The sequence below is a fragment of the Salvelinus namaycush genome, unplaced genomic scaffold (genome assembly GCF_016432855.1).
Source record: "Salvelinus namaycush isolate Seneca unplaced genomic scaffold, SaNama_1.0 Scaffold1334, whole genome shotgun sequence".
In the NCBI taxonomy this organism is placed as follows: domain Eukaryota; kingdom Metazoa; phylum Chordata; class Actinopteri; order Salmoniformes; family Salmonidae; genus Salvelinus; species Salvelinus namaycush.
Window position 1 is genome coordinate 24,530 of NW_024058047.1, and position 18,811 is coordinate 43,340.

The 18,811-nt window shown below is 45.6% G+C and overlaps 1 protein-coding gene across 1 annotated transcript in view; it reads left to right on the forward strand.

The window, feature by feature from the left end:
* vit (vitrin) overlaps window positions 1–18,811 on the forward strand; it is a 64,024-nt gene that overhangs the window by 23,993 nt on the left and 21,220 nt on the right. Inside the window, exons 8-9 of the mRNA XM_038982890.1 lie at window positions 1,351–1,398; window positions 12,884–12,931. Coding sequence (XP_038838818.1) covers window positions 1,351–1,398; window positions 12,884–12,931 — 96 coding nt within the window. The remainder of the gene's footprint in view (window positions 1–1,350; window positions 1,399–12,883; window positions 12,932–18,811) is intronic.

Here is an 18,811-nt window from a genome sequence, read left to right on the forward strand (position 1 = left end):
TTAAACTGGGTCAGGGTTAGCTAGTATTGAGCCTGGGGACGAGGCTACATTAAACTGGGTCAGGGTTAGCTAGTATTGAGCCTGGGGACAAGGCTACACTAAAGTGGGCCAGGGTTAGCTAGTATTGAGCCTGGGGACGAGACTACACTAAAGTGGGTCAGGGTTAGCTAGTATTGAGCCTGGCGAAGAGACTACACTAAAGTGGGTCAGGGTTAGCTACTATTGAGCCTGGGGACGAGGCTACATTAAACTGGGTCAGGGTTAGCTAGTATTGAGCCTGGGGACGAGGCTACATTAAACTGGGTCAGGGTTAGCTAGTATTGAGCCTGGGGACGAGGCTACACTAAACTGGGTCAGGGTTAGCTAGTATTGAGCCTGGGGACGAGGCTACACTAAACTGGGTCAGGGTTAGCTACTATTGAGCCTGGGGACGAGGCTACATTAAACTGGGTCAGGGTTAGCTAGTATTGAGCCTGGGGACGAGGCTACACTAAACTGGGTCAGGGTTAGCTAGTATTGAGCCTGGGGACGAGGCTACATTAAACTGGGTCAGGGTTAGCTAGTATTGAGCCTGGGGACGAGGCTACACTAAACTGGGTCAGGGTTAGCTAGTATTGAGCCTGGGGACGAGGCTACACTAAACTGGGTCAGGGTTAGCTACTATTGAGCCTGGGGACGAGGCTACACTAAACTGGGTCAGGGTTAGCTAGTATTGAGCCTGGGGACGAGACTACACTAAAGTGGGTCAGGGTTAGCTAGTATTGAGCCTGGGGACGAGGCTACATTAAACTGGGTCAGGGTTAGCTAGTATTGAGCCTGGGGACGAGGCTACACTAAACTGGGTCAGGGTTAGCTAGTATTGAGCCTGGGGACGAGGCTACACTAAACTGGGTCAGGGTTAGCTAGTATTGAGCCTGGGGACGAGACTACACTAAAGTGGGTCAGGGTTAGCTAGTATTGAGCCTGGGGACGAGGCTACATTAAACTGGGTCAGGGTTAGCTAGTATTGAGCCTGGGGACGAGGCTACACTAAACTGGGTCAGGGTTAGCTAGTATTGAGCCTGGGGACGAGGCTACACTAAACTGGGTCAGGGTTAGCTAGTATTGAGCCTGGGGACGAGGCTACACTAAACTGGGGTAGGGTTAGCTAGTATTGAGCCTGGGGACGAGACTAAGCCACACTGTAGACTGCTGCTTCGCCTTTCCATTGTGATAATATGTCATACCAGTCCCAGATATTGTCCTGATTGTTATGAAGTGTTATACACACAGTATATCCTGACATGGGTGAGTGCTATGCTATGCCTTTGACCTTGCTAATGCTCAGCTTGTTTAAAATCCTCTACACAGTGGAACCAGTGGACTCCTGGAAACCAGAAGGGAAGCCTTTTGATTCAGGTGAGATGATGTAGCACCTACTAGCTTTAAAAAACAGCATAGACCAGCATGCATTTCAACGTTATCTGACCAGCATACATTTCAAACTGGTCATGAAGAAAACTCATGCTGGTTATGCTGGTCTGACCAGCATACATTTCAAGCTGGTCTGTGCTGGTCAGTGCTGGTCAGAAGCTAGTCAACTTTATCTGACCAGAATGGTCTAGCTGGTTATGCTGGTCTGACCAGCATGGTCTAGCTGGTTATGCTGGTCTGACCAGCATGGTCTAGCTGGTTATGCTGGTCTGACCAGCATGGTCTAGCTGGTTATGCTGGTCAGACCAGCATGGTCTAGCTGGTTATGCTGGTCTGACCAGCATGGTCTAGCTGGTTATGCTGGTCAGACCAGCATGGTCTAGCTGGTTATGCTGGTCTGACCAGCATGGTCTAGCTGGTTATGCTGGTCTGACCAGCATGGTCTAGCTGGTTATGCTGGTCTGACCAGCATGGTCTAGCTGGTTATGCTGGTCAGACCAGCATGGTCTAGGTGGTTATGCTGGTCAGACCAGCATGGTCTAGCTGGTTATGCTGGTCTGACCAGCATGGTCTAGCTGGTTATGCTGGTCTGACCAGCATGGTCTAGCTGGTTATGCTGGTCAACTAGCCTTCGTTGTGTTTTCACTGGTAACCAGAAGTGATGTTACGTTTAATACCGGAGTTTCCCGAGGCGTCGAAATCACTAAGCAGGTAACTTCGAAGCAGTGTGCCAATGCGTGTGTCACTTCATCAGAAATACGTCATCAATGATGCCTGAAGCTTAGTTTGATCACATGCTTTTTCAAACTGTGTGTTGCAAAATGCAATATCCCACTGATTTCTCCCACTGATATCCCACTATGGTTCCGATGCTTTCTTCAATTCCAAGCTGCTTTCAAACACCAACTTACAAATATGGTTAGGATTTTGTACAAAATAAGTTTTACCTGACTAGTAGTTTTACCAGACTAGTAGTTTAGCTGACTAGTAGTTTACCTGACTAGTATTTTACCTGACTAGTAGTTTACCTGACTAGTAGTTTTACCTGACTAGTAGTTTTACCTGACTAGTAGTTTACCTGACTAGTAGTTTACCTGACTAGTAGTTTTACCTGACTAGTAGTTTACCAGACTAGTAGTTTTACCAGTCTAGTTGTTTACCTGACTAGTAGTTTTACCTGACTAGTAGTTTAGCTGACTAGTAGTTTTACCTGACTAGTAGTTTAGCTGACTAGTAGTTTACCAGACTAGTAGTTTACATGACTAGTAGTTTTACCTGACTAGTAGTTTAGCAGGCAGAGCAGGGGATTATAGATCACGTAGTGATGTGAAGGTATGACCTCGAATCCTGTAGAAGGATGAACTATATAGAAAATAGTTTTATGTGAAACCACACTTTCTACACTGTTGTTCAAGTCATTTGTTTAATGTAGTTTAGAATAAGCTTCTGTTTTAAGCATCCTAAATAATTCCATAGATTCCATAAGTCAACATGAAGGCAACAAGTGTCACCATGATGTAAGATGGCGAAGCTGGTATTCGGAATGATTATAGGCTACTAAAGCCAGCGACTTCCCGCTGCGCCACAAAGTTTAGATGAAAACAGTGGAGAGAAAAAAATAACATGCTGCTATTTATTACTGACCAGCAGATGTCACTGATGTGCATTGTGAACAAATAATGAAGCTCCGAGTAATCACAAAGCCTCAGTGTCACATCACTAGTGAGCAGCCTTTCGTTGTGTTTTCGCTAGTGATGTTACGTTTGATACCGGAGCGCCAAGTCATAAATCGATATCGCTAAGCTGTTTATTTCGAAGCAGTGTGCTTTTCTCAATTATTTTGTCCAGCAGGTGCCACTAGTGTAGAACGTGTTGATTAAAGCCTCAATTAGTGAACCTATATTCGACACAATATGCTCAATGCTTCATGAAGCTTTTTTCCCCCATCACTAGTTTTCGCTGGTGACCAGCCTTCATTGTGTTTTCGCTGGTGACCAGCATTCGTTGTGTTTCGGACACTGGTGACCAGCATTTGTTGTGTTTCGGACACTGGTGACCAGCATTCGCTGTGTTTCGGACACTGGTGACCAGCATTCGCTGTGTTTCGGACACTGGTGACCAGCATTCGTTGTGTTTCGGACACTGGTGACCGGCATTCGTTGTGTTTCGGACACTGGTGACCAGCATTCGTTGTGTTTCGGACACTGGTGACCAGCATTCGTTGTGTTTCGGACACTGGTGACCAGCATTCGTTGTGTTTCGGACACTGGTGACCAGCATTCGTTGTGTTTCGGACACTGGTGACCAGCATTCGTTGTGTTTCGGACACTGGTGACCAGCATTCGTTGTGTTTCGGACACTGGTGACCAGCATAAGCTAGAGCAAAACCAGCATCAAGTCACATAATGATGGTTCATAATGTGACATTTAACTCCAATTAGGATCCAGCCTGGGTAGATTCCCTCAATCTACATTCAGAATGACTGCCAGGGTTAAAAGATGAATAAATGAGACTACCTAAATCATCTCAACTGAAACATCTCAGCACCATGTGCAATAAATCCAACTAACAGATTGGATTAGTTTAACCTTAATGTATGTTATTTATCTTTGTTTAGCTTTAATCAATCAATGTACATTGGTGTAGTTCTGTCCTTGAGCTGTTCTTGTCTAATGATGTTCTGTATTGTGTCATGTTTCATGATTTGTGTGGACCCCAGGAAGAGTACCTGCTGCTTTTGCAACAGCTAATGGGGATCCTAATGAAATACCAAATGCAAAAACACAGATATTGAAACAAACAATGAAAAAAAAAATCTAACTGCAATAGAGCATGCTGGGAAATATGATAATGATGGGCGTGGTTTTGCAGACCAGCAAAAAGCTGATTACTTTGGAGTCAACCTCACTTGGGATTTGAACTCACAACCTCTCAGTTACCAGTGGCATGAATATCGGCTAGTGATTTTGCTGTTCGTTAAACATCCTGCTATGCCACTGGATCTTTGGGGTATAATACAGATTGTTAAAACATCACAACCAATAGACATTCTGTCATTTGTTCCTGTCATTAGAAACCTCTCACAAAGAACCCTTGTGGGTTCTTCATTTTGTCCATTTGTGTTCTACATAGAACCCTGTCATGAACCCTCTGGTTACAGAGTTCTGTCATTTGTCCAGATGGGAGAACCCTTTTGGGAGCCACGTCGAACCCTTTGATTTGCCCCTGTAGGATAACCCCTTTGAGTTCCATTTAGAACCCTTTGATTTGCCCCTGTAGGATAACCCCTTTGAGTTCCATTTAGAACCCTTTGATTTGCCCCTGTAGGATAACCCCTTTGAGTTCCATTTAGAACCCTTTGATTTGCCCCTGTAGGATAACCCCTTTGAGTTCCATTTAGAACCCTTTGATTTGCCCCTGTAGGATAACCCCTTTGAGTTCCATTTAGAACCCTTTGATTTGCCCCTGTAGGATAACCCCTTTGAGTTCCATTTAGAACCCTTTGATTTGCCCCTGTAGGATAACCCCTTTGAGTTCATTTAGAACCCTTTGATTTGCCCCTGTAGGATAACCCCTTTGAGTTCCATTTAGAACCCTTTGATTTGCCCCTGTAGGATAACCCCTTTGAGTTCATTTAGAACCCTTTGATTTGCCCCTGTAGGAGAACCCCTTTGAGTTCCATTTAGAACCCTTTGATTTGCCCCTGTAGGATAACCCCTTTGAGTTCATTTAGAACCCTTTGATTTGCCCCTGTAGGAGAACCCCTTTGAGTTCCATTTAGAACCCTTTGATTTGCCCCTGTAGGATAACCCCTTTGAGTTCCATTTAGAACCCTTTGATTTGCCCCTGTAGGAGAACCCCTTTGAGTTCCATTTAGAACCCTTTGATTTGCCCCTGTAGGATAACCCCTTTGAGTTCCATTTAGAACCCTTTGATTTGCCCCTGTAGGATAACCCCTTTGAGTTCCATTTAGAACCCTTTGATTTGCCCCTGTAGGATAACCCCTTTGAGTTCCATTTAGAACCCTTTGATTTGCCCCTGTAGGAGAACCCCTTTGAGTTCCATTTAGAACCCTTTGATTTGCCCCTGTAGGATAACCCCTTTGAGTTCCATTTAGAACCCTTTGATTTGCCCCTGTAGGATAACCCCTTTGAGTTCCATTTAGAACCCTTTGATTTGCCCCTGTAGGAGAACCCCTTTGAGTTCCATTTAGAACCCTTTGATTTGCCCCTGTAGGATAACCCCTTTGAGTTCCATTTAGAACCCTTTGATTTGCCCCTGTAGGATAACCCCTTTGAGTTCCATTTAGAACCCTTTGATTTGCCCCTGTAGGAGAACCCCTTTGAGTTCCATTTAGAACCCTTTGATTTGCCCCTGTAGGAGAACCCCTTTGAGTTCCATTTAGAACCCTTTGATTTGCCCCTGTAGGATAACCCCTTTGAGTTCCATTTAGAACCCTATCATGAAGAAACCTCTGGTTCATGGTAGATCTAAAGCTATAGTATATAAGAGATCATACTAAAGATTTTGCTGTGACTTATGTGGATGATGTTAAAAATAGTTGTTGGTCTGATGTGATTAATGAGGAGCATCCAGACGGTGCACTTGATGGATTTATTATATACAACTGAGATGGAAAGCTACTGAGGATGGGAGCTGACTCTATAGCCACTCCTATCTGTCATATTTTTAATCTGAGCCTGAGGAAAGTCTTTGTCCTCGGGCCTGGAGGGAAGCCAAAGTAATTCTGCTACCCAAGAGTGGTAAAGCGGCCTTTACAGGTTCTAACAGCAGACCTATCAGCTTGCTGCCAGCTCTTAGCAAACTGTTGGAAAAAATGTTGTTTGACCAAATACAATGCTATTTCTCTGTAAACAAATTAACGACAGACTTTCAGCATGCTTACAGAGAAGGGTACAAATGACTGATCATTAGTTTAATGAAATTGATCATAAGAAGATTGTGGGAGCTTGTATTGTTAGATTTCATTGCAGCCTTACATATTATTCAACTGTTGTTGAAAAAGCGTATGTGCTATGGCTTTTCAACCTCTGCCATTCAGAGCGATCTATCTAATGGAACACAGAGGGTTTTCTTTAATGGAAGCATCTCTAAATTGTCAAACATGTAAAGTGTGGTGTACCGCAGGGCAGCTCTCTAGGTCCCTCTACTCTTTTCAATTTTCACCAATGACCTGCCACTGGCATTAAACAAAGTGAGTCCATGTATGCTGATGATTCAACCATATACACATCACCAACCACAGCTAATGAAGTCACTGAAAACCTTAAGAAAGAGTTGCAGTCTGTTTTGGAATGGATGGCCAGTAATAAACTGGTCCTGAACATCTCTAAAACTAAGAGCATTGTATTTGGTACAAATCATTCTCTAAGTTCTAGACCTCAGCTGAATCTGGCAATGAATGGGGTGGCTGTTGAACAAGTTGAGACAAAATTACTTGGCGTTACCTCTGGGTCAGGGTTAGCTAGTATTGAGCCTGGGGACGAGGCTACACTAAACTGGGTTAGGGTTAGCTAGTATTGAGCCTGGGGACGAGGCTACATTAAACTAGGTTAGGGTTAGCTAGTATTGAGCCTGGGGACGAGGCTACACTAAAGTGAGTCAGGGTTAGCTGGTATTGAGCCTGGCGAAGAGACTACACTAAAGTGGGTCAGGGTTAGCTACTATTGAGCCTGGGGACGAGACTACGCTAAAGTGGGTCAGGGTTAGCTAGTATTGAGCCTGGGGACGAGACTACGCTAAAGTGGGGTAGGGTTAGCTAGTATTGAGCCTGGGGACGAGGCTACATTAAACTGGGTCAGGGTTAGCTAGTATTGCGCCTGGGGACGAGGCTACATTAAACTGGGTTAGGGTTAGCTAGTATTGAGCCTGGGGACGAGGCTACACTAAACTGGGGTAGGGTTAGCTAGTATTGAGCCTGGGGACGAGACTACACTAAAGTGGGTTAGGGTTAGCTAGTATTGAGCCTGGCGACGAGGCTACACTAAAGTGGGTCAGGGTTAGCTAGTATTGAGCCTGGGGACGAGGCTACATTAAACTGGGTCAGGGTTAGCTAGTATTGAGCCTGGGGACGAGGCTACATTAAACTGGGTTAGGGTTAGCTAGTATTGAGCCTGGGGACGAGGCTACACTAAACTGGGGTAGGGTTAGCTAGTATTGAGCCTGGGGACGAGGCTACACTAAACTAGGTTAGGGTTAGCTAGTATTGAGCCTGGGGACAAGGCTACATTAAACTGGGTCAGGGTTAGCTAGTATTGAGCCTGGGGACGAGGCTACACTAACGTGGGTCAGGGTTAGCTAGTATTGAGCCTGGGGACGAGGCTACACTAAAGTGGGTCGGGTTAGCTAGTATTGAGCCTGGGGATGAGGCTACACTAAAGTGGGTCAGGGTTAGCTAGTATTGAGCCTGGGGACGAGACTACGCTAAAGTGGGGTAGGGTTAGCTAGTATTGAGCCTGGGGATGAGGCTACACTAAAGTGGGGTAGGGTTAGCTAGTATTGAGCCTGGGGACGAGACTACACTAAAGTGGGGTAGGGTTAGCTAGTATTGAGCCTGGCGACGAGGCTACACTAAACTGGGTTAGGGTTAGCTAGTATTGAGCCTGGCGACAAGGCTACACTAAAGTGGGTCAGGGTTAGCTACTATTGAGCCTGGGGACGAGGCTACATTAAACTAGGTTAGGGTTAGCTAGTATTGAGCCTGGGGACGAGGCTACACTAAAGTGGGTCAGGGTTAGCTAATATTGAGCCTGGTGAAGAGACTACACTAAAGTGGGTCAGGGTTAGCTAGTATTGAGCCTGGGGACGAGACTACGCTAAAGTGGGTCAGGGTTAGCTAGTATTGAGCCTGGCGACGAGGCTACACTAAACTGGGTCAGGGTTAGCTAGTATTGAGCCTGGCGACGAGACTACATTAAACTGGGTCAGGGTTAGCTAGTATTGAGCCTGGGGACGAGACTACACTAAACTGGGTTAGGGTTAGCTAGTATTGAGCCTGGGGACGAGGCTACATTAAACTGGGTCAGGGTTAGCTAGTATTGAGCCTGGCGAAGAGACTACACTAAAGTGGGTCAGGGTTAGCTACTATTGAGCCTGGGGACGAGGCTACATTAAACTAGGTTAGGGTTAGCTAGTATTGAGCCTGGGGACGAGGCTACATTAAACTAGGTTAGGGTTAGCTAGTATTGAGCCTGGGGACGAGGCTACACTAAAGTGGGTCAGGGTTAGCTAGTATTGAGCCTGGCGGAAGAGACTACACTAAAGTGGGTCAGGGTTAGCTAGTATTGAGCCTGGGGACGAGACTACGCTAAAGTGGGTCAGGGTTAGCTAGTATTGAGCCTGGGGACGAGACTACACTAAAGTGGGTTAGGGTTAGCTAGTATTGAGCCTGGCGACGAGGCTACACTAAAGTGGGTCAGGGTTAGCTAGTATTGAGCCTGGGGACGAGGCTACATTAAACTGGGTCAGGGTTAGCTAGTATTGCGCCTGGGGACGAGGCTACATTAAACTGGGTTAGGGTTAGCTAGTATTGAGCCTGGGGACGAGGCTACACTAAACTGGGGTAGGGTTAGCTAGTATTGAGCCTGGGGACGAGACTACACTAAAGTGGGTTAGGGTTAGCTAGTATTGAGCCTGGCGACGAGGCTACACTAAAGTGGGGCAGGGTTAGCTAGTATTGAGCCTGGGGACGAGGCTACATTAAACTGGGTCAGGGTTAGCTAGTATTGAGCCTGGGGACGAGGCTACATTAAACTGGGTTAGGGTTAGCTAGTATTGAGCCTGGGGACGAGGCTACACTAAACTGGGGTAGGGTTAGCTAGTATTGAGCCTGGGGACGAGGCTACACTAAACTAGGTTAGGGTTAGCTAGTATTGAGCCTGGGGACGAGACTACATTAAACTGGGTCAGGGTTAGCTAGTATTGAGCCTGGGGACGAGGCTACATTAAACTGGGTCAGGGTTAGCTAGTATTGAGCCTGGGGACAAGGCTACACTAAAGTGGGTCAGGGTTAGCTAGTATTGAGCCTGGGGACGAGACTACACTAAAGTGGGTCAGGGTTAGCTAGTATTGAGCCTGGCGAAGAGACTACACTAAAGTGGGTCAGGGTTAGCTACTATTGAGCCTGGGGACGAGGCTACATTAAACTGGGTCAGGGTTAGCTAGTATTGAGCCTGGGGACGAGGCTACATTAAACTGGGTCAGGGTTAGCTAGTATTGAGCCTGGGGACGAGGCTACACTAAACTGGGTCAGGGTTAGCTAGTATTGAGCCTGGGGACGAGGCTACACTAAACTGGGTCAGGGTTAGCTACTATTGAGCCTGGGGACGAGGCTACATTAAACTGGGTCAGGGTTAGCTAGTATTGAGCCTGGGGACGAGGCTACACTAAAGTGGGTCAGGGTTAGCTAGTATTGAGCCTGGGGACGAGGCTACACTAAAGTGGGTCGGGTTAGCTAGTATTGAGCCTGGCGATGAGGCTACACTAAAGTGGGTCAGGGTTAGCTAGTATTGAGCCTGGGGACGAGACTACGCTAAAGTGGGGTAGGGTTAGCTAGTATTGAGCCTGGGGATGAGGCTACACTAAAGTGGGGTAGGGTTAGCTAGTATTGAGCCTGGGGACGAGACTACACTAAAGTGGGGTAGGGTTAGCTAGTATTGAGCCTGGCGACGAGGCTACACTAAACTGGGTTAGGGTTAGCTAGTATTGAGCCTGGCGACGAGGCTACACTAAAGTGGGTTAGGGTTAGCTAGTATTGAGCCTGGCGACGAGGCTACACTAAACTGGGTCAGGGTTAGCTAGTATTGAGCCTGGCGACGAGACTACATTAAACTGGGTCAGGGTTAGCTAGTATTGAGCCTGGCGAAGAGACTACACTAAAGTGGGTCAGGGTTAGCTACTATTGAGCCTGGGGACGAGGCTACATTAAACTAGGTTAGGGTTAGCTAGTATTGAGCCTGGGGACGAGGCTACATTAAACTGGGTCAGGGTTAGCTAGTATTGAGCCTGGCGAAGAGACTACACTAAAGTGGGTCAGGGTTAGCTACTATTGAGCCTGGGGACGAGGCTACATTAAACTAGGTTAGGGTTAGCTAGTATTGAGCCTGGGGACGAGGCTACATTAAACTAGGTTAGGGTTAGCTAGTATTGAGCCTGGGGACGAGGCTACACTAAAGTGGGTCAGGGTTAGCTAGTATTGAGCCTGGGGACGAGACTACACTAAACTGGGTTAGGGTTAGCTAGTATTGAGCCTGGGGACGAGGCTACATTAAACTGGGTCAGGGTTAGCTAGTATTGAGCCTGGCGAAGAGACTACACTAAAGTGGGTCAGGGTTAGCTACTATTGAGCCTGGGGACGAGGCTACATTAAACTAGGTTAGGGTTAGCTAGTATTGAGCCTGGGGACGAGGCTACATTAAACTAGGTTAGGGTTAGCTAGTATTGAGCCTGGGGACGAGGCTACACTAAAGTGGCTCAGGGTTAGCTAGTATTGAGCCTGGCGAAGAGACTACACTAAAGTGGGTCAGGGTTAGCTAGTATTGAGCCTGGGGACGAGACTACGCTAAAGTGGGTCAGGGTTAGCTAGTATTGAGCCTGGCGACGAGGCTACACTAAAGTGGGTCAGGGTTAGCTAGTATTGAGCCTGGGGACGAGGCTACATTAAACTGGGTCAGGGTTAGCTAGTATTGCGCCTGGGGACGAGGCTACATTAAACTGGGTTAGGGTTAGCTAGTATTGAGCCTGGGGACGAGGCTACACTAAACTGGGGTAGGGTTAGCTAGTATTGAGCCTGGGGACGAGACTACACTAAAGTGGGTTAGGGTTAGCTAGTATTGAGCCTGGCGACGAGGCTACACTAAAGTGGGTCAGGGTTAGCTAGTATTGAGCCTGGGGACGAGGCTACATTAAACTGGGTCAGGGTTAGCTAGTATTGAGCCTGGGGACGAGGCTACATTAAACTGGGTTAGGGTTAGCTAGTATTGAGCCTGGGGACGAGGCTACACTAAACTGGGGTAGGGTTAGCTAGTATTGAGCCTGGGGACGAGGCTACACTAAACTAGGTTAGGGTTAGCTAGTATTGAGCCTGGGGACGAGACTACATTAAACTGGGTCAGGGTTAGCTAGTATTGAGCCTGGGGACGAGGCTACATTAAACTGGGTCAGGGTTAGCTAGTATTGAGCCTGGGGACAAGGCTACACTAAAGTGGGCCAGGGTTAGCTAGTATTGAGCCTGGGGACGAGACTACACTAAAGTGGGTCAGGGTTAGCTAGTATTGAGCCTGGCGAAGAGACTACACTAAAGTGGGTCAGGGTTAGCTACTATTGAGCCTGGGGACGAGGCTACATTAAACTGGGTCAGGGTTAGCTAGTATTGAGCCTGGGGACGAGGCTACATTAAACTGGGTCAGGGTTAGCTAGTATTGAGCCTGGGGACGAGGCTACACTAAACTGGGTCAGGGTTAGCTAGTATTGAGCCTGGGGACGAGGCTACACTAAACTGGGTCAGGGTTAGCTACTATTGAGCCTGGGGACGAGGCTACATTAAACTGGGTCAGGGTTAGCTAGTATTGAGCCTGGGGACGAGGCTACACTAAACTGGGTCAGGGTTAGCTAGTATTGAGCCTGGGGACGAGGCTACATTAAACTGGGTCAGGGTTAGCTAGTATTGAGCCTGGGGACGAGGCTACACTAAACTGGGTCAGGGTTAGCTAGTATTGAGCCTGGGGACGAGGCTACACTAAACTGGGTCAGGGTTAGCTACTATTGAGCCTGGGGACGAGGCTACACTAAACTGGGTCAGGGTTAGCTAGTATTGAGCCTGGGGACGAGACTACACTAAAGTGGGTCAGGGTTAGCTAGTATTGAGCCTGGGGACGAGGCTACATTAAACTGGGTCAGGGTTAGCTAGTATTGAGCCTGGGGACGAGGCTACACTAAACTGGGTCAGGGTTAGCTAGTATTGAGCCTGGGGACGAGGCTACACTAAACTGGGTCAGGGTTAGCTAGTATTGAGCCTGGGGACGAGACTACACTAAAGTGGGTCAGGGTTAGCTAGTATTGAGCCTGGGGACGAGGCTACATTAAACTGGGTCAGGGTTAGCTAGTATTGAGCCTGGGGACGAGGCTACACTAAACTGGGTCAGGGTTAGCTAGTATTGAGCCTGGGGACGAGGCTACACTAAACTGGGTCAGGGTTAGCTAGTATTGAGCCTGGGGACGAGGCTACACTAAACTGGGGTAGGGTTAGCTAGTATTGAGCCTGGGGACGAGACTAAGCCACACTGTAGACTGCTGCTTCGCCTTTCCATTGTGATAATATGTCATACCAGTCCCAGATATTGTCCTGATTGTTATGAAGTGTTATACACACAGTATATCCTGACATGGGTGAGTGCTATGCTATGCCTTTGACCTTGCTAATGCTCAGCTTGTTTAAAATCCTCTACACAGTGGAACCAGTGGACTCCTGGAAACCAGAAGGGAAGCCTTTTGATTCAGGTGAGATGATGTAGCACCTACTAGCTTTAAAAAACAGCATAGACCAGCATGCATTTCAACGTTATCTGACCAGCATACATTTCAAACTGGTCATGAAGAAAACTCATGCTGGTTATGCTGGTCTGACCAGCATACATTTCAAGCTGGTCTGTGCTGGTCAGTGCTGGTCAGAAGCTAGTCAACTTTATCTGACCAGAATGGTCTAGCTGGTTATGCTGGTCTGACCAGCATGGTCTAGCTGGTTATGCTGGTCTGACCAGCATGGTCTAGCTGGTTATGCTGGTCTGACCAGCATGGTCTAGCTGGTTATGCTGGTCAGACCAGCATGGTCTAGCTGGTTATGCTGGTCTGACCAGCATGGTCTAGCTGGTTATGCTGGTCAGACCAGCATGGTCTAGCTGGTTATGCTGGTCTGACCAGCATGGTCTAGCTGGTTATGCTGGTCTGACCAGCATGGTCTAGCTGGTTATGCTGGTCTGACCAGCATGGTCTAGCTGGTTATGCTGGTCAGACCAGCATGGTCTAGGTGGTTATGCTGGTCAGACCAGCATGGTCTAGCTGGTTATGCTGGTCTGACCAGCATGGTCTAGCTGGTTATGCTGGTCTGACCAGCATGGTCTAGCTGGTTATGCTGGTCAACTAGCCTTCGTTGTGTTTTCACTGGTAACCAGAAGTGATGTTACGTTTAATACCGGAGTTTCCCGAGGCGTCGAAATCACTAAGCAGGTAACTTCGAAGCAGTGTGCCAATGCGTGTGTCACTTCATCAGAAATACGTCATCAATGATGCCTGAAGCTTAGTTTGATCACATGCTTTTTCAAACTGTGTGTTGCAAAATGCAATATCCCACTGATTTCTCCCACTGATATCCCACTATGGTTCCGATGCTTTCTTCAATTCCAAGCTGCTTTCAAACACCAACTTACAAATATGGTTAGGATTTTGTACAAAATAAGTTTTACCTGACTAGTAGTTTTACCAGACTAGTAGTTTAGCTGACTAGTAGTTTACCTGACTAGTATTTTACCTGACTAGTAGTTTACCTGACTAGTAGTTTTACCTGACTAGTAGTTTTACCTGACTAGTAGTTTACCTGACTAGTAGTTTACCTGACTAGTAGTTTTACCTGACTAGTAGTTTACCAGACTAGTAGTTTTACCAGTCTAGTTGTTTACCTGACTAGTAGTTTTACCTGACTAGTAGTTTAGCTGACTAGTAGTTTTACCTGACTAGTAGTTTAGCTGACTAGTAGTTTACCAGACTAGTAGTTTACATGACTAGTAGTTTTACCTGACTAGTAGTTTAGCAGGCAGAGCAGGGGATTATAGATCACGTAGTGATGTGAAGGTATGACCTCGAATCCTGTAGAAGGATGAACTATATAGAAAATAGTTTTATGTGAAACCACACTTTCTACACTGTTGTTCAAGTCATTTGTTTAATGTAGTTTAGAATAAGCTTCTGTTTTAAGCATCCTAAATAATTCCATAGATTCCATAAGTCAACATGAAGGCAACAAGTGTCACCATGATGTAAGATGGCGAAGCTGGTATTCGGAATGATTATAGGCTACTAAAGCCAGCGACTTCCCGCTGCGCCACAAAGTTTAGATGAAAACAGTGGAGAGAAAAAAATAACATGCTGCTATTTATTACTGACCAGCAGATGTCACTGATGTGCATTGTGAACAAATAATGAAGCTCCGAGTAATCACAAAGCCTCAGTGTCACATCACTAGTGAGCAGCCTTTCGTTGTGTTTTCGCTAGTGATGTTACGTTTGATACCGGAGCGCCAAGTCATAAATCGATATCGCTAAGCTGTTTATTTCGAAGCAGTGTGCTTTTCTCAATTATTTTGTCCAGCAGGTGCCACTAGTGTAGAACGTGTTGATTAAAGCCTCAATTAGTGAACCTATATTCGACACAATATGCTCAATGCTTCATGAAGCTTTTTTCCCCCATCACTAGTTTTCGCTGGTGACCAGCCTTCATTGTGTTTTCGCTGGTGACCAGCATTCGTTGTGTTTCGGACACTGGTGACCAGCATTTGTTGTGTTTCGGACACTGGTGACCAGCATTCGCTGTGTTTCGGACACTGGTGACCAGCATTCGCTGTGTTTCGGACACTGGTGACCAGCATTCGTTGTGTTTCGGACACTGGTGACCGGCATTCGTTGTGTTTCGGACACTGGTGACCAGCATTCGTTGTGTTTCGGACACTGGTGACCAGCATTCGTTGTGTTTCGGACACTGGTGACCAGCATTCGTTGTGTTTCGGACACTGGTGACCAGCATTCGTTGTGTTTCGGACACTGGTGACCAGCATTCGTTGTGTTTCGGACACTGGTGACCAGCATTCGTTGTGTTTCGGACACTGGTGACCAGCATAAGCTAGAGCAAAACCAGCATCAAGTCACATAATGATGGTTCATAATGTGACATTTAACTCCAATTAGGATCCAGCCTGGGTAGATTCCCTCAATCTACATTCAGAATGACTGCCAGGGTTAAAAGATGAATAAATGAGACTACCTAAATCATCTCAACTGAAACATCTCAGCACCATGTGCAATAAATCCAACTAACAGATTGGATTAGTTTAACCTTAATGTATGTTATTTATCTTTGTTTAGCTTTAATCAATCAATGTACATTGGTGTAGTTCTGTCCTTGAGCTGTTCTTGTCTAATGATGTTCTGTATTGTGTCATGTTTCATGATTTGTGTGGACCCCAGGAAGAGTACCTGCTGCTTTTGCAACAGCTAATGGGGATCCTAATGAAATACCAAATGCAAAAACACAGATATTGAAACAAACAATGAAAAAAAAAATCTAACTGCAATAGAGCATGCTGGGAAATATGATAATGATGGGCGTGGTTTTGCAGACCAGCAAAAAGCTGATTACTTTGGAGTCAACCTCACTTGGGATTTGAACTCACAACCTCTCAGTTACCAGTGGCATGAATATCGGCTAGTGATTTTGCTGTTCGTTAAACATCCTGCTATGCCACTGGATCTTTGGGGTATAATACAGATTGTTAAAACATCACAACCAATAGACATTCTGTCATTTGTTCCTGTCATTAGAAACCTCTCACAAAGAACCCTTGTGGGTTCTTCATTTTGTCCATTTGTGTTCTACATAGAACCCTGTCATGAACCCTCTGGTTACAGAGTTCTGTCATTTGTCCAGATGGGAGAACCCTTTTGGGAGCCACGTCGAACCCTTTGATTTGCCCCTGTAGGATAACCCCTTTGAGTTCCATTTAGAACCCTTTGATTTGCCCCTGTAGGATAACCCCTTTGAGTTCCATTTAGAACCCTTTGATTTGCCCCTGTAGGATAACCCCTTTGAGTTCCATTTAGAACCCTTTGATTTGCCCCTGTAGGATAACCCCTTTGAGTTCCATTTAGAACCCTTTGATTTGCCCCTGTAGGATAACCCCTTTGAGTTCCATTTAGAACCCTTTGATTTGCCCCTGTAGGATAACCCCTTTGAGTTCCATTTAGAACCCTTTGATTTGCCCCTGTAGGATAACCCCTTTGAGTTCATTTAGAACCCTTTGATTTGCCCCTGTAGGATAACCCCTTTGAGTTCCATTTAGAACCCTTTGATTTGCCCCTGTAGGATAACCCCTTTGAGTTCATTTAGAACCCTTTGATTTGCCCCTGTAGGAGAACCCCTTTGAGTTCCATTTAGAACCCTTTGATTTGCCCCTGTAGGATAACCCCTTTGAGTTCATTTAGAACCCTTTGATTTGCCCCTGTAGGAGAACCCCTTTGAGTTCCATTTAGAACCCTTTGATTTGCCCCTGTAGGATAACCCCTTTGAGTTCCATTTAGAACCCTTTGATTTGCCCCTGTAGGAGAACCCCTTTGAGTTCCATTTAGAACCCTTTGATTTGCCCCTGTAGGATAACCCCTTTGAGTTCCATTTAGAACCCTTTGATTTGCCCCTGTAGGATAACCCCTTTGAGTTCCATTTAGAACCCTTTGATTTGCCCCTGTAGGATAACCCCTTTGAGTTCCATTTAGAACCCTTTGATTTGCCCCTGTAGGAGAACCCCTTTGAGTTCCATTTAGAACCCTTTGATTTGCCCCTGTAGGATAACCCCTTTGAGTTCCATTTAGAACCCTTTGATTTGCCCCTGTAGGATAACCCCTTTGAGTTCCATTTAGAACCCTTTGATTTGCCCCTGTAGGAGAACCCCTTTGAGTTCCATTTAGAACCCTTTGATTTGCCCCTGTAGGATAACCCCTTTGAGTTCCATTTAGAACCCTTTGATTTGCCCCTGTAGGATAACCCCTTTGAGTTCCATTTAGAACCCTTTGATTTGCCCCTGTAGGAGAACCCCTTTGAGTTCCATTTAGAACCCTTTGATTTGCCCCTGTAGGAGAACCCCTTTGAGTTCCATTTAGAACCCTTTGATTTGCCCCTGTAGGATAACCCCTTTGAGTTCCATTTAGAACCCTATCATGAAGAAACCTCTGGTTCATGGTAGATCTAAAGCTATAGTATATAAGAGATCATACTAAAGATTTTGCTGTGACTTATGTGGATGATGTTAAAAATAGTTGTTGGTCTGATGTGATTAATGAGGAGCATCCAGACGGTGCACTTGATGGATTTATTATATACAACTGAGATGGAAAGCTACTGAGGATGGGAGCTGACTCTATAGCCACTCCTATCTGTCATATTTTTAATCTGAGCCTGAGGAAAGTCTTTGTCCTCGGGCCTGGAGGGAAGCCAAAGTAATTCTGCTACCCAAGAGTGGTAAAGCGGCCTTTACAGGTTCTAACAGCAGACCTATCAGCTTGCTGCCAGCTCTTAGCAAACTGTTGGAAAAAATGTTGTTTGACCAAATACAATGCTATTTCTCTGTAAACAAATTAACGACAGACTTTCAGCATGCTTACAGAGAAGGGTACAAATGACTGATCATTAGTTTAATGAAATTGATCATAAGAAGATTGTGGGAGCTTGTATTGTTAGATTTCATTGCAGCCTTACATATTATTCAACTGTTGTTGAAAAAGCGTATGTGCTATGGCTTTTCAACCTCTGCCATTCAGAGCGATCTATCTAATGGAACACAGAGGGTTTTCTTTAATGGAAGCATCTCTAAATTGTCAAACATGTAAAGTGTGGTGTACCGCAGGGCAGCTCTCTAGGTCCCTCTACTCTTTTCAATTTTCACCAATGACCTGCCACTGGCATTAAACAAAGTGAGTCCATGTATGCTGATGATTCAACCATATACACATCACCAACCACAGCTAATGAAGTCACTGAAAACCTTAAGAAAGAGTTGCAGTCTGTTTTGGAATGGATGGCCAGTAATAAACTGGTCCTGAACATCTCTAAAACTAAGAGCATTGTATTTGGTACAAATCATTCTCTAAGTTCTAGACCTCAGCTGAATCTGGCAATGAATGGGGTGGCTGTTGAACAAGTTGAGACAAAATTACTTGGCGTTACCTCAGATTGTAAACTGTCATGGTTAAAAGATATACAGTTGAAGTCGGAAGTTTACATACATCTTAGCCAAATACATTTAAACTCAGTTTTTCACAATTTAATCCTAGTAAAAATTCCCTGTTTTAGGTCAGTTAGGCTCACCACTTTATTTTAAGAACGTGAAAAGTCAGAATAATAGTAGAGAGAATGATTTATTTCAGCTTTTATTTCTTTCATCACATTCCCAGTGGGTCAGAAGTTTACATACATTAGTATTTGGTAGCATTGCCTTTAAATTGTTTAACTTGGGTCAAATGTTTCAGGAAGCCTTCCACAAGCTTCCCACAATAAGTTGGGTGAATTTTGGCCCATTCCTCCTGACAAAGCTGGTGTAACTGAGTCAGGTTTGTAGGCCTC